Consider the following 15,475-nt stretch of genomic DNA (forward strand, 5'->3'; position numbering starts at 1 on the left):
TAGAGTGCAGAATGTGTTTTGGAGAATGAGAATGTGTTCAGAGTTTTGCTGAAAAGTCGAAGTGAGATGTGCAAATGGTGTTTTACCATGTGAAATGGTTTAAGGTACTGACAACAGACTGCATAATCAGCGAAATGAGTTCAGGCAACTGAGGACTTTGTTCAGCCAATGGGTTTTAGTGTTTGAGCAACTGAGAAAACCTGTAATGGTTAGCATCAGTTTTCTACTGAGTCGAGAACACCGTTGAAGCAATGCTAGGACCAGTGATTATTATTAACCTCAATAAATAATCCATCAACTCCCAGCCCTAACCCTAATATTGATGGAAACATCACCTTCTATTTTTACTTCCAGAAACAGCAAATTAGTCAAGAAATTCTATTTCAGGCTTGTAAAAGTTCAAAAGATACCATCTCTTCCATTTCACACGTAGTTACCCGCTTGCCCAGCGGATCACAGTGAAGCAGGATGAAATGTTCAAACGCCCACAGTTAACTTTGATCGTCTCCACTCTGCTACAGGGGAAAGACCACACAGGAGCAAGAGGGTATTCTCTAAAACACACACACTCACTCACTACCCCTTATGTTTGCACTGGCAGAGAGGTTGAATGGATCCCTGCTCTTTATTTCAATAAAGAAACCACACTCTTAGTGCTGGGGAGAGGGGATGTGTTTTTGTGCCCACCCTGACCCTGACTAAACGCCCACCGCTCTCTCAATTTCAGATTGTGATGACTCGAGATTTGATTTTAGAGGAAGGGAGTAGGAGGGTGTATGTCTGTGGTTTATAATAATTCATAATAATGATTCATGTCTGAAGGTCTATGGTTTATAGACAACACCACTGTGGTTGGTCTAGCTGGGCTGGGCTGGGCTGGGGGAGTTATGATTAAAACCCAGTATATAGTGTTTAAAACCATGGCACCAGGTGGAGGAGATTAGACACATAATCCAGGTCAATACAGACTGTGTGTTTATGCCTGAGACCTCAGTAAGAGTTACCACCACACAACTTGGTGTAGTGCAGGTGGTCCCGTGAACCGTGCTCGCGTGACGAGTAAACTTTGCCTGTGGTAGCTCCTTGAGCTAATGTCTATGCTTTACATTGTTTCAATAACGGGCTGTTCATACTTGAGCGCATGTTTGGGTGTGTGCGTGGGTGTGTGCGTGACTCTGTGTTTGCATGTGTGTGTACTAAAAGCTGTCTTGTGTTGTAGGTGTGTGTCGGTACCCTCTGGGGATGTCAGGAGGGCAGATTCAGGATGAAGACATCTCTGCCTCCAGTCAGTGGTCTGAGTCGACTGCTGCTAGATACGGCAGGTACTGTACACACACACACACACACACACACACACACACACACACACACACACACACACACACACACACACACACACACACACACACACACTGAGTGTACAAAACATAATATTGAGTTGCACCCCCTTTTGCCCTCAGAACAGCCTCAATTCGTCAGGGCGGGGACTCCACAAGGTGTCAAGTGTTCCACAGGGATGCTGGCCCATGTTGACTTCAATGCTTCCCACAGTTGTGTCAAGTTGGCTGGATGTCCTTTGGGTGTTGGACCATTCTTGACACACACGGGAAACTGTTGAGCGTGAAAAACTCTGCTGCGTTGCAGTTCTTGACACAAACCGGTGCACCTGGCACCTACTACCATACCTCGTTCAAAGGCTCTTCAATCTTTTGTCTTGTCCATTCACCCACTGAATGACACATACACACAATCTGTGTCTCATTTGTCTCAAGGCTTAACATTTGTTCTTTAACCAGTCTCCTCCCCTTCACCTACACTGATTGAAGTGGATTTAGAAAGTGACATCAATAAGGGATCATAGCTTTCACCTGGATTCACCTGATCAGTCTATGTCATGGAAAGAGCATGTGTTCCTAATTGTTTGTACACTCAGTGTATACATACATACATCTCTACTTCAATTTAGTAGACTGGACACATACATGCGCCCCCAGAACTACACACATGAACTCTCATGTACACTCGTATGCACTCACACACAAACGTTTTCAATAGCGTGTGTGTGTTTTCAATAAACTGCACATCAATTCCCGCTCTCAGCTTATTGTGGATAAGCCTAGAAAGAGCAAGAGATAAAGAAACCGAGAGAGAGAGGGAGTGAATGTGTGTGTGCATATGTGTGCTGTGTTGGAGAGTGTGGGTGGCCTACACTCAGTGTAAGGAACGTAATCTATGTTATTTTTATTCTGACCCAGCTTCCCCTCTCCCTTGCCAGCTCAGCCCTAAATGAACACTTTCACATTAATTTACGACAAAGGTGTTTGTTTAATAGGCTGTATGAACTGACATCCAGCCACCACACTCACTTTCCACTCAGCTCTCCTTTCCCTCCACCTGTTCCCTCTCTTTCTGTGTTCTCCTGCCTCCCTTTCGCTCATTTTCACACTCATTTTTTTCTATGTGTTATCTTCCTCTCTCCTCTCTCCCTCTACCTCCCCACTCCTCTCCTCCCTCTACCTCCCCACTCCTCTCCTCCCTCTCTCAGGTTGGACTTTGAGGAGGGTGATGGCGCGTGGTGTCCAGAGAGAACGGTGGAACCAGACAGCCTGAAGGAGTTCCTCCAGGTAGACCTGCGCTCCCTCCACTTCATCACCCTGGTGGGCACCCAGGGCCGCCACGCAGGGGGCATCGGCAACGAGTTTGCCCAGATGTACAAGATCAAATACAGCCGTGACGGCAGCCGCTGGATCTCCTGGAGGAACAGGCAAGGCAACCAGGTAATCAATCAGTTTTATTATTGATGAAGTTGATTATTGGTTGACAGGGACAGGAATATAAAAATGTTTGATCATAAAATATTGATTGATAATGGTACTACTGGTGATTTGTGAGGACGATCTAGGTGGCTAAGGTAACTGGAAAGGGTGAGTTATTGCTTATTATTTAGGCTAATTGATTGATTGATTATTATCTGTGGGTGACATGGCTATAGGTCATTGAGGGGAACAGGAATGCATATGACATCATGCTGAAGGACCTGGAGCCTCCGATCATCGCCCGCTTCGTGAGGTTCATGCCCGTCTCAGACCACTCTATGAACGTCTGCATGAGAGTGGAGCTCTACGGCTGTGAATGGCTCGGTAAGACAGGGGGAGGAGAAAGGGAGATGTGGAGGAGCTCCCTATTGTGAACCATAGGTAGACAGACATATGTAGCACATGGGGATGTGTGAAACTTACTCCTCAGCCTGAAGTGTCGCCACTTGCGCCAACCGAATTTGCGAGCCTTTCACATGGCACTGACTGGTAAGACGCTTCGGTAGGTTGGTCACGTGTGCTAGCAAGGCAGAGGTCCCGGGATCGAGCTTCAGCGTGAGTGGAATCAGGAGGAAGTTGTACACGCTAAGGAACAATGTGACATCCTTTACACAGAGTTCGGCAAACAGTGTTTAGGATTCAGCTCAGTAGGCTAATACAGAGTCCCTCTCTCTGCCAGACGGTTTGGTGTCCTACAACGCTCCAGCAGGAGAACAGATGAGTCTAGAGGGCCAGCCTGTCCACTTCAACGACTCGGTGTACGACGGAGCCGTCATCCACAGGTGGGTGTGCATCGCTCCTACTTTCATCCTCCCTCATCATCTTGCTCTTTCTCTTTTTCTTCATCTCCTTGTCCTTATTCTTTCTCCTTTTCATTCTGCCTGTCTTAAAGTATCCCTCCTCTCGCTCGGTTTATCCAACCTCATCCTCAGTTCTTCCTCTCCTCCTTTTGTCCTTCCTTCACCAATCTCTGAGTTGTGGTTCCACGCTGGCCCTGTTATTGCCTGGTTGCTGTAGTTACGGCAGGATGTAGACAGCGCAAAGGCATGGGTCACTGTGGTTTTGTCACGCATACACACACATACATACATACACACACACACAAGAATGCTTCTCTACACAGTAATGCGCTGGACTGTTACGAACACACACAGAGACAATTACACCCACACATGACTTCTGGTGGAATAAACGCGTGCGAGAGTTTGAGTCAGTGTCTTTGGACTAAAACATGACTTTTTGAGAACATAAATGACTATATGGGTATCCTTGCTGCCTTTCTGTGTTGGTGTTTGAGTCAATGTGTGCTGAATAATTTCCTCCATGACGCTGCCCTCAGTTTCTCTGCTATAGACAGACTTCTATCTCTATTTCTCTCTCTGCTTCTCTTTCTCTCCCTCTCTCTCTGAGTTTGAGTCTGTGAATGTTGTCTGAGAAGAGAAAATGGCTCAGGTTTTGATACCACTGCCAAGAGGAGATGTTGAATGTGGAAAAGATGATGCTACCACCTAGTTGTCGGTGGAGGGAAGTTGAACAAACAGATAGCGGAATAGTTTCTCTCAAGCTTCCCTTTCACAAAATGAATATTGTGCATTGTAAAATAAATACTTGGTAATTAAACATGAAAATAGCAATTATTCTGTGTCAAGCAAGGTTGTCAACACAGAGACTCTCTGGTTCCCCCCAAAAAAACATATTTTTAGTTTGTATTTTGACTACCTCAAAATCCGCCAACTCTGAGCTATATCTTTATCTGTTCTTCTCTCTATCTTCTCCATATCCAGTATGACGGAGGGCCTGGGCCAGCTGACTGATGGGATGTGTGGATTAGATGACTTCACCCACAGCCACGTCTACAATGTGTGGCCTGGCTACGACTACGTAGGTTGGACCAACGAGAGCTTCCCCAACGGATACGTGGAGATCATGTTCGAGTTTGACCGCACACGCAACTTCACCACCATGAAGGTGTGGGTGGGTGGGTGGGTGCTGGTGTCAGGGGCTGTTATCTCCCAGCTGTTTACAGTGTGCATAAGGGGAGTTGGTATTTTTTTAATTCCCAAATTACAGGCATTACAGTTCTAAATCTTTCAGCTTTTTGACCCTTTTTCCAATCAACAGACCACACGTTTCTCCACAACGTATTCCCCTCTTGCTCACCCATCTCTCTCTGTCTCTAGGTGCACTGTAACAACATGTTCATGCAGCATATCAAGGCATTCCGCCAGGTTGTGTGTTACTTCCGTTCCGAGGCTGACTGGGAGGCCACGCCCCTTTCCTTCAGTCCTGTGGTGGATGACGTCAATCCCAGCGCCCGATTCATCACTGTCTCTCTGGCCAATCACATGGCCAGTGCTATGAAGTGCCATTTCTACTTCGCTGACGCCTGGATGATGTTTAGCGAAATCACCTTCCAGTCAGGTAAATTTTTACACACACACACAAGAGATCACCTCCAAATCATGTACTGTAGAGAAAACACACCTTGTTTGGTTTGAATATTAATCTGTAAAGTATTATCAGTGCTTTGTTGTGATTTACGTCTGTCTGTTCTCTTCCAGACACAGCCATGTACAATACTACCCTGGCTCCACCCAAGACTGGCAGTGGCCCCCCCACCAGCACTCAACCAGGTCAGTTCCCACTACACATGCATTACACACACGCTTTATCAGTTTTTACCTCTTTTACCACACAGTCCCACCTGTGAGCAATGGCTGTGGCCAAAACCCACTTCCTGCTTTAAGATCGGACCCTTTTTTTTCCATTTTCGTCTAAAATGACATACCCAAATCTAACATCTATAGCTCACTACCTGAAACAAGGATATGCATATTCTTGATAACATTTAAAAGGAAATACTTTGAATTTAGTGGAAATACGAAATTAATGTAGGAGAATATAACACATTCGTTCTGGTAAAAGATAATACAAAGAAAAAAACATGCATATTTTTTTTGTACTGTTTTGGAAAGGCCATAATGTATTATTCCAGCCCGGGTGCAATTTAGATTTTGGCCACTAGATGGCAGCAGTGTATGTGCAACGTTTTGGACTGATCCAATGAATCATTGCATTTCTGTTCAAAATGTTGTATGAAGACTGCCCAAATGTGCCTAATTGGTTTATTAATAACTTTTCAAGTTCATAGCTGTGCACTCTCCTCAAACAATGGCATGGTATTCTTTCACTTGTAATATCTGCTGTAAATTGGACAGTGCAGTTAGGATTAAGAAGAATTTAAGCTTTCTGCCAATATCAGATATGTCTATGTCCTGGGAAATGTTCTTGTTACTTACAACCTCATGCTAATCACATTCACCTATATTAGCTCAACCGTCCCGAGGGGACCCACCAATCCTGTAGAGGTTAATTCTATCATCCAATCGAATGGTGTCTTCCCCCATCCCCTCCCCAGGGGATGACCCCACCCACAAAATAGACGACAGCAACACCAGAATTCTGATTGGCTGCCTGGTGGCCATCATCTTCATCCTCGTCGCCATCATCGTCATCATCCTCTGGAGGCAGGTCTGGCAAAAGATGCTGGAGAAGGTGAGAGATCCTGCCTGTTCACACACGTTTTATCTGATTCACAAAGCGTTTTGATGCACCATGTCTCTGAATGTGAAAGTTAGTTTGTAACTGTTCGTTACTATCGGGAAATGCAAAATATTATACAAATCTTACTATTTACCATGTGTTGATCAATCAGGACTGGTCAGATGTGTCTCTTCACCCCAGCATCCTTTATTCTAGGCCTCGCGGCGGATGCTGGACGATGAACTAACTGCTAGTCTGTCACTACAGAGCGAGACATTTGCCTACAGCCACAACAACCCTTCATCATCATCATCATCATCAGCACCCAGCGAACAGGAGTCTAGCTCCACCTACGAGCGTATCTTCCCCCTGGGCCCTGACTACCAGGAGCCTTCACGACTGATACGCAAGCTGCCTGAGTTCTCCCACAGCTCGGAGGAGGCCGGTAAGTAGACAGAAAGGCAGGGTTTAAAATGACCAGAAAATACATATGCTGGAGTTGGGTTACGGAGGTTGGAAAGATGGGATGTTTGCATTCTGTAAGCATGAAGTCGCCCTATTGTGTATTATCATGTCATATTGCTGATTTATCTTCAACTCTTTTCTCCGATTCCAGCATTGACCAGCACAGTGGTGGCAGTGACAGCCTCCAAGGCTCCCACGGCAACATTTGCCCAGGACGGAGTCCCTCACTATGCCGAGGCAGACGTCGTCAACCTGCAGGGCGTAACTGGGGGCAACACGTACGCGGTCCCTGCTCTAACCATGGACCTGCTGTCAGGGAAGGACGTGGCGGTGGAAGAGTTCCCCAGGAAACTGCTCACCTTTAAAGAAAAGCTGGGCGAGGGACAGTTTGGAGAGGTGTGTGCTCTCTGGACATCACATAGTAAACAGAAATCAATTCTGTGAACGATTTACATTACGTCAATTAAATACATTTCTTATGCCCTTCTTGAGATAAAGAGCATTGATCAGGGTCATCGAATAGATTCATCTGGTGATTTAAGCTCGAGAAAAAGCTTTCACAACCTTTGTGGTTCTTTAGAACCATCGTTAGTGACCATTAGATGTAGTGTGTTGAACAGAGGCTCCATGTTTCGTCCCCCTACAGGTCCACCTGTGCGAGGCAGAGGGCATGCAGGAGTTTATGGATGAGGATTTCTCCTTTGACATCAGTGACAACCAGCCAGTACTGGTGGCTGTTAAGATGCTAAGGGCAGACGCTAACAAAAACGCCAGGTGAGGGGGGCCACGTTCCTGATAGGAGAATACAGTGAATGTCTGCACATACTGCTCTCAGATGTATTGTCCACATAGACATGTTTTTGAGTGATCCTTCCAGCACCAGTACACCTTTTGAATGTGTGTGTTGTGCGATATATTCCCATATATTAATCAAAGCTCTCACAGTCTCCGCCTCTGACTTCTAACCTCTGCCCTTCTCTGTGTTCCTATGTTATCATCAGGAACGACTTCCTGAAGGAGATTAAGATCATGTCTCGACTGAAGGACCCCAACATCATCCGTCTGCTGGCTGTGTGTATCTGCAGTGACCCCCTCTGCATGATCACAGAGTACATGGAGAATGGAGACCTCAACCAATTCCTGTCCCGCCATGAACCTGAGGGACAGCTAGCGCTCATCAGCAACGCACCCACTGTCAGGTAAGGGTGAGGGGAGGTGTGTGTGTGTGTGTGTGTGTGTGTGTGTGTGTGTGTGTGTGTGTGTGTGTGTGTGTGTGTGTGTGTGTGTGTGTGTGTGTGTGTGGTGTATGTCGATCCAACCATTGTTAGCGCATAAAATGCAAATGTCTTTATTGTGCTGTATTCCTCTGAGCATGCCACCCAAAGCGCACTCAAGAACTGGGCACCCCTAAGCGCATCCCTGATTTGGCTCGAAGTCTGGAATTCAATCAGCTCAGTTTGAATTGCGGCCTCATCCAGCAAGGGTATTGTTTTCTTGGCAAGGGAGGAGAATTCTCCACCTGGGCGGACTGTGAGAGGATCAAGTACAAACGTAATGATATCCTTGGGCATGCTGTAGTCTTCAAATCTGGTGGAGAAGTTGTCCCTCAGCTGCTTGATGAAATCTTCCATCACCTCGGTGACAATGCAGCGGCCTTGTCCCTCTGTCCAAATCGAACAACTCAAGCTTCCTTAGTAAAAGCCTCAACTTTTTCCACCTTGTCCACGACTGTTTTCGCTCTGACTTGTAACTACAGATTTAACCTGTTTAAGTGACGGAATATGTGACAGAATATGTCAGCCAAAAAAGCCATGTGTTGGGTAGCTTGCAGTTAACATTTAAAGCTACTTTGAAAGTTCCATGCTTAGATTCATAATGACGTCTTAGATGGAATTATTTGCAGCAACATTTTCATTGCTATTAAGACACACTGGCTTGGCATTGGGAAAATATGGTCAAATGAACGCATATCTCTCTGTACATTCTATCCTGAAACTTCCAATTTGATTATCCACCTTTTTCTGAATACTTTTTTGAGAGCAACATTTTCCCTTGCTTTCAAGCTATTTGTTCTGAACCAATGTTGATGTTAAAAAAGAAGTGTAGCCTACAGTAGGTTACGTAGACCTGCTTTTCCCCACCAATCAATGCACAGAGAAATAGACAGAAATAATAATTGAATAGAGACATGGTGATTTTATGAGCATAATCAGATCAAAATTATTGTTATTGTCACTGAATTAATGATGTACTAATCAGATGTGTTATACATTTTCAATTTGTAGTGTTGGCCAATTGTAATTGCTAATATTACATACTAATTATGTCCTGGCCCGACCAACTATTAGCTCAGAAGAAAATTGGCCTGAAGCCAAACCTAGCAAACCCTGATTTAGAGACTATTTCAGATGCATTCGCACTGAGAAGTGAAATTAGTGCTGTCTTTGCATGCAGCCATATTGTGGTTCTCACTGGTTAAACTGATTTTGGGGAACTGTCTTATATAGAAGTTCCTGTAAAATAAAAACCTTTTTTTAAAAACACACACAAACACTTTCAAAAAAAAAATAGTGTCCTGTATGAATGAGATTGTTGTTTGTGGGGGGGAAAAACAATATTTGTGTAACTGGAAGCATTTGGGAATGCTTAGTAGAAGTTTCACCGCGTCGTCTGTAATGCTACGAGCAAGGTTTAAAGGGCGAATCTGTGATTCAAACAACAACAAAGCAGCACTTTAGTCTACAGCTATGGGCTGCAGATGGAGAGATGTAACAACTGTCAAATTCATCGACGGAGCTATGAAGGCAATGATTGACCATCCATGAGATCAAAATGATCAAATATTTTTTAATTCCAGAGGGCAGGCTTTGAAAGCTATTGACGTAATCAAGCGGCTCTTAAGGCATACATACTAAATATTTATTTGGCATGTGCATGTTGTTCTAGGGTGAAATTATTTCTGACATTCTGTAGCTCAGTTGGTAGAGCATGGCGCTTGTAACGCCAGGGTAGTGGGTTCGATTCCCGGGACCACCCATACGTAGAATGTATGCACACATGACTGTAAGTCGCTTTGGATAAAAGCGTCAGCTAAATGGCATATATTATTATTATTATTATTATTTCTACAGATTCATACCGCACATAGATTTTATCAAATGGGGTTTAGTTCACCTCATGTGACTACAAATCTGAAATGATTGAGACTTTCATAGTTTATTTCCAAATATATATTTTAATGCAGATTACCCTACACTATTGACTAACACATGTCATCTTGCAGCGTGGAGTGCATTTTTCCATTTGGTTGTAGCCACAAGCACAGAGGAGATCGGAGAACTGAGGGTTTCGGCCTGTTTCCACCCCTGAACCTAGCTAGCTAGAAAGGTATTTAGCAAACCAGCTAGGATACATGAGTTAATATACAAGCTGTTAAGCCTATAAGCTGAGTAAACTAGCTAAAATAGCTAGTGAATATGCTTTATCACAATAATCTAGTAAACTAAAGACTAGTTATTGTATCCACAGGAACCTGTATAATGGTATAGCTAATAACCCCAGCTATCAGAATGGATAATGTGAACTCTAAATTCACCTAAATTGCCTCTCGGTAAGTCTGTCACTGCAAGTTATCTTGTCCCCTGTTCTGTTTACCTGGCTATGCAAATGAAATGACATTGTCAGTCTAGGTAGGTGTGTGACTTGAAAACAGACATAATTGAGACAGTTGCTTTTAACTCTGCTTTAAAAGGTTGTCACGAGGCAGTTTTAATCTTTAGTAACAGGTATTTAAATAATACACAATTTTAATGGGTTTTAGTGGTTGTATCATATGACATTTAAAATGATCCCTTGTCATGACAGATGACAGAGATGTTAAATTCTTCAGCATTTGTGGCAGATTTGATGAGCTTTCTTCTGAATTGAAGGGTCCACTACAAAGTATGCATTGATGTCATATCATGACCCTTTAAGAAAAAAACTTTTTTGTAGACAAAAATGCATTTTAAGGTTGGTTGCAACATATGATATTAGTGTTTTTCAAATGTGTGCCAAAGTTAAATATTACAATTTTTGTTATGAATTACACCCAATTCACAATACTTTTGTTGTTTAAATTCAACCTCGGACAGTTACACAATATGGCATTTTCACTCTTTGACATGCCAAAACTGTAAAAATGTATCATGCTTTATGATACAGTACATTGATGCGGTGCCAAACGGAGGAGAACATGTAGAAATGTGATGTAAGAAGATGTTTTTGTATTACGGTGTGTATTTACACATTTACAAGGTTATGTGATGATATTATACAACGGGTGGGTCTAATCCTGAATGCTGATTGGTTAAAACCGCATTCCAGCCGGTGTCAACTCTCCTCTCTTTCTCTTCTCTGCTCCAGCTACAGTAACCTGTGCTACATGGCCACTCAGATTGCCTCAGGGATGAGGTACCTCTCCTCGCTCAACTTTGTCCACAGAGACCTGGCCACGAGGAACTGTCTGGTGGGGAAGAACTACACCATCAAGATCGCTGACTTTGGCATGAGCAGGAACCTGTACAGCGGAGACTACTACCGCATCCAGGGCCGGGCCGTGTTGCCCATACGATGGATGTCCTGGGAGAGCATACTGCTGGTGAGGAGGGAGGGAGGGATGGAAACTGGTGAGACGTGGTGCCCCCCTGATGGTCATACATGGTGTAGATACCTCAGTTTACGTCGCGGAATGAGGCCACTGGCTATCAGACCATTCACAATATGAACCTGACGACATTGCACTCTAGTTATAACAGTCCCGGATAAAACGTTAAATCGTTTATGTTTCCTGTAATGGTCCAGTGAATGAAGATTCTGGTTATCAGTTGAACTAGCCCCTTTTTAAGCCATAGAAATCAAATCACCTAATGTCTGTTGTTCTGCCTCTTCACTCCCAGGGTAAGTTCACCACAGCCAGTGACGTGTGGGCATTTGGGGTGACGCTGTGGGAGACCCTAACCTTCTGTAACGAGCAGCCTTACTCCCAGCTGACTGACGAACAGGTCATAGAGAACACTGGCGAGTTCTTCAGGGACCAGAAACGACAGGTGAGAGAAACACGCACACACACACACTCACCCGTGACTCACTCTCTTTTGCTGTACATCTACCTGCCTATGTTCTACTGTGTTGTACCTGATTGTCTATGTGTTGTAGGTCTACCTTCCCCAGCCAGTGCTGTGTCCTGACTCTGTGTATAAGATCATGCTGAATTGTTGGAGGAGGAACACCAAGGAGAGGCCTTCCTTCCAGGACATCCACCGAGCACTGCTGGAGAGCCAAGCTTAGGGCCAGTACCCCTGGGCCAGCACACACACACACACACACACAGACAGACAGACGGACGGATGAAACACATCAACAACACATTACGCATCCATCAAAAGTTCAACTCAATTCAACTAATGATGCACGGAAAAAGAAATGCAAAAATTACAAATGGCTGTCAGATTGTCTCAGATAGAGAAGCCAAAGTGAATTGTAGCAATGAAAGTTCGCTACTTTTAAAAATGTATAATTTATTCAAAATTGTACTATAAATGAGTGTTCCCACCTTGTTTAATGTAGTTTATGGTATTGGCACGTCTATGAATTAAATTGTGTTTTCTTTAAGAAGACTGCTTGAATGTAAAAAAAGAATACAAGTTTCATTGATGTCTTAGCAAAAACATAAGTGTTCAGTTTGGAGATTTTTGGTGAATTTTTATATTTGAAAAGGTTAATCATCTCAGTCAGTCTGACAGTCTGACAGTTTATTCAAAGCCAACAGGGATAATTATGTTTTCATAAAAATAATGCATTATAATTATAAGACTTAATATTATAACATTATACCTATTGGCTTTTGATTAAGGAGTTACAAGTGATAAACAAATTCGTAACATGGACATTAACCAAAACTTAAACATGTCTCAACTGTAGTACTCTGGCATACACTCTGCTACAGTGTCTGCCAGTGATATTTGACCAAGAGTGCTCAGAGACATCAATATGTATGTACTTCTCAAATATTCATATTTTGTATTTATATGTATTGTTTATTTGTATGTTCTGTTTGCTTCTTGTTTACAGTACCAGTCAAAAGTTTGGACACACCTACTCGTTCTAGGGTTTATCTTTATTTTTAATATTTTCTACTTTGTAGAATAATAGTGAAGACACCAAAACTATGAAAGAACACATTTGGAATCATGTAGTAACCAAAAAAGTGTTAAAGAAATCAAAATATATTTTATATTTGAGATTCTTCAAATAGCCACCCATTGCCTTGAAGACAGATGACACTCTTGGCAATCTCTCAACCAGCTTCACCTGGAATGCTTTTCCAACAGTCTTGAAGTCGTCCCCACATATGCTGAGCACTTGTTGGCTGCTTTTCCTTCACTCTGCAGTCTAACTCATCCCAAACCATCTCAATTGGGTTGAAGTTGGGTGATTGTGGAGGCCAGGTCATCTGATGCAGCACTCCGTCACTCTCCTTCTTGGTCAAATAGCCCTTACGCAGCCTGGAGGTGTGTTGGGTCATTGTCCTGTTGATAGTCCCACTAAGCGCAAACCAGATGGGATGGTGTATCGCTGCAGAATGCTATGGTAGCCATGCTGGTTAAGCGGGCCTTAAATTCTAAATAAATTACAGACAGTGTCACCAGCAAAGCACCATCACACCTCCTCTATGCTTCACGGTGGGAACCAAACATGCCGAGATCATTCGTTCACCTACTGTCATCAAGCTGTCATCAAGGCAAAGGATGGCTATTTGAAGAATCTCAAATATAAAAAAAATCTTCATTTGTTTTAACACTTTTTTGGTTACTATGTGTTTCCATATGTTTTATTTCATAGTTTTGATATTTACATTATTATTCTACAATTGAGAAAATAGTAACAATAAAGAAAAACCCTTGAATGAGTAGGTGTGCCCAAACGTTTGACTGGTACTATATATTTGGGTACTGATCAGCTTTTATTTTTGCATGGGAAAAGTTGTACATTCAGTTTTGTATTTTGTTCAATGTCTTTTGAGAGTGTCATGGACATTCTAAAGTGAGACTGTAGATTATTTCAAACAACTTTATGATAAGATTTGTAAAAATGGAGCAGTCAACAATCCACTCAACATAGTCCAGAGTTGATAGCTCAAACAAACGGAATTGTCTCTCAGCTTTTATAGAAAAGTCCAACCTCTTTGTCTATGTGGCAGTCCGCTGATGTGTGCAAACAGGTGTGAGGAACATAGTGTATAAAAGGTGTTTAGCTCGTCTGTGCAGATTAAGACTGCTGACGTTGCCACCGTTGTCTGTTCCTTCATGCAAGTTTCCACACAGAAGAGTTCCTGCAGATAGTACAAACGGTATGTCAGATACTTAGGTCGCACCCGACTCTTATCTGTACGCCCAGACGTATGACTAAGTCACATAAGACAAGCCTGCATCAGCTAAAAAAAACACTAGCATATAACAATGGACAATTCTCGAAGTAAAAACAGCATAGTATGTCTAATTTTGAAATTTTCCACCACAAGAGTTGTATGGGAAAATGGCAGTTAGCTTTGTGGGAGGTGGGGTGGAGGATATGCCTTCAATAACATTACAAATGTTTGTTCTAGAGACGCCTAATCTATTCTCATTCATATATGTGACCAAATCACTGTTCAAATCAGATCTGAGATAAGCTGCATTTGTGCGGGTCCATGTTCGCGCCATACTGATCAGACTATGGTGCTAATCAGGATCCAGACTGGAGGAGAGATTATGGGCAAACTGTATGTGCAGAATAGTCTTTGAAAAGTGAAACGTAGGAAAATATGCTTCAAGAGGGAATGTTTTTTAATGGTTCGTGTGTTTGCTACCTTTTATACAACGAATGTTGTTCTAAGCTATTTTTTGTGTTGTATTGAAAGTGTTCAATTTCACAGTTTTTCTGAACAAGAAAGCAACTGTTTATGAAGTATCTCTGTTGAAAGAGAGCGAGAGCTGAACGGCCGTTTAAAGGGTTTCTGAATAGAGTTCGGGGTGATAATCAGTCAGAAGGATTTCCGACAATGTCAACTGCACACGAGGACAGTTGTGGTAACACAAGACAGTTACTATAGTAGCTCTCACGATTATAACGTTTTTACACCAATACCTTTACGGCGTCAGGTTTGAACCCTACGGCTTCCATATGTTATAAACCTGTCTCCAGGCTTCATACCCTACAGGCCTAGATTTGACGCCATACTTCCTACAATCACACACACACAGATTCAACGTTACTCAGAGGCTTCCTCCTTCTTATCAGCAACCTTTGCCCCTGGACCTTATTATTCACATAGCGGTGTCACTTAATTGCAAACTATTAGTCATAATGCACTATATCTAGTTTATTTTCTATTATGGGCTGAGACCCAAATCAAACTCTATTCTCTGATGATCTGTGTCCTGTTGTATTTCTGTATTTAATTTTCTCATTTTGTTTTATGATTCTCTCCTGACCATGAACTATGTGTATATTGCCCTGTGGGAAGTATATTTTGTACATATATTGTAGGCCAAAGATAAACATGCTAAATGGTCTGGCTGTCATTTTGTCCCCCCCCCCCGTTGGTTTGTTTCGGTGGTGATGATGAGGCA

General features: G+C 43.0%; 1 protein-coding gene across 5 annotated transcripts in view; it reads left to right on the forward strand.

Annotated features, from left to right (window-relative positions):
* Positions 1–15,417, forward strand: part of LOC118359015 (discoidin domain-containing receptor 2-like) — a 53,425-nt gene extending 38,008 nt beyond the window's left edge. For 2 of the 5 annotated variants that reach the window (XM_052480291.1, XM_035737142.2), the window contains 15 exons: positions 1,220–1,322; positions 2,546–2,777; positions 2,993–3,140; positions 3,496–3,598; positions 4,601–4,784; positions 4,997–5,237; positions 5,378–5,449; positions 6,235–6,371; positions 6,576–6,804; positions 6,976–7,220; positions 7,471–7,598; positions 7,826–8,023; positions 11,229–11,463; positions 11,762–11,911; positions 12,021–15,417. In XM_052480291.1, coding sequence (XP_052336251.1) covers positions 1,220–1,322; positions 2,546–2,777; positions 2,993–3,140; positions 3,496–3,598; positions 4,601–4,784; positions 4,997–5,237; positions 5,378–5,449; positions 6,235–6,371; positions 6,576–6,804; positions 6,976–7,220; positions 7,471–7,598; positions 7,826–8,023; positions 11,229–11,463; positions 11,762–11,911; positions 12,021–12,152 — 2,537 coding nt within the window. In that variant the 3' untranslated portion in view covers positions 12,153–15,417. The remainder of the gene's footprint in view (positions 1–1,219; positions 1,323–2,545; positions 2,778–2,992; positions 3,141–3,495; positions 3,599–4,600; positions 4,785–4,996; positions 5,238–5,377; positions 5,450–6,234; positions 6,372–6,575; positions 6,805–6,975; positions 7,221–7,470; positions 7,599–7,825; positions 8,024–11,228; positions 11,464–11,761; positions 11,912–12,020) is intronic. The other 3 variants (XM_035737144.2, XM_035737143.2, XM_035737145.2) reach the window with 3 other exon arrangements.
* The last annotated feature ends 58 nt before the right edge of the window (positions 15,418–15,475 follow it).

The sequence above is a fragment of the Oncorhynchus keta genome, chromosome 26, assembly GCF_023373465.1.
Source record: "Oncorhynchus keta strain PuntledgeMale-10-30-2019 chromosome 26, Oket_V2, whole genome shotgun sequence".
NCBI classification, from domain to species: domain Eukaryota; kingdom Metazoa; phylum Chordata; class Actinopteri; order Salmoniformes; family Salmonidae; genus Oncorhynchus; species Oncorhynchus keta.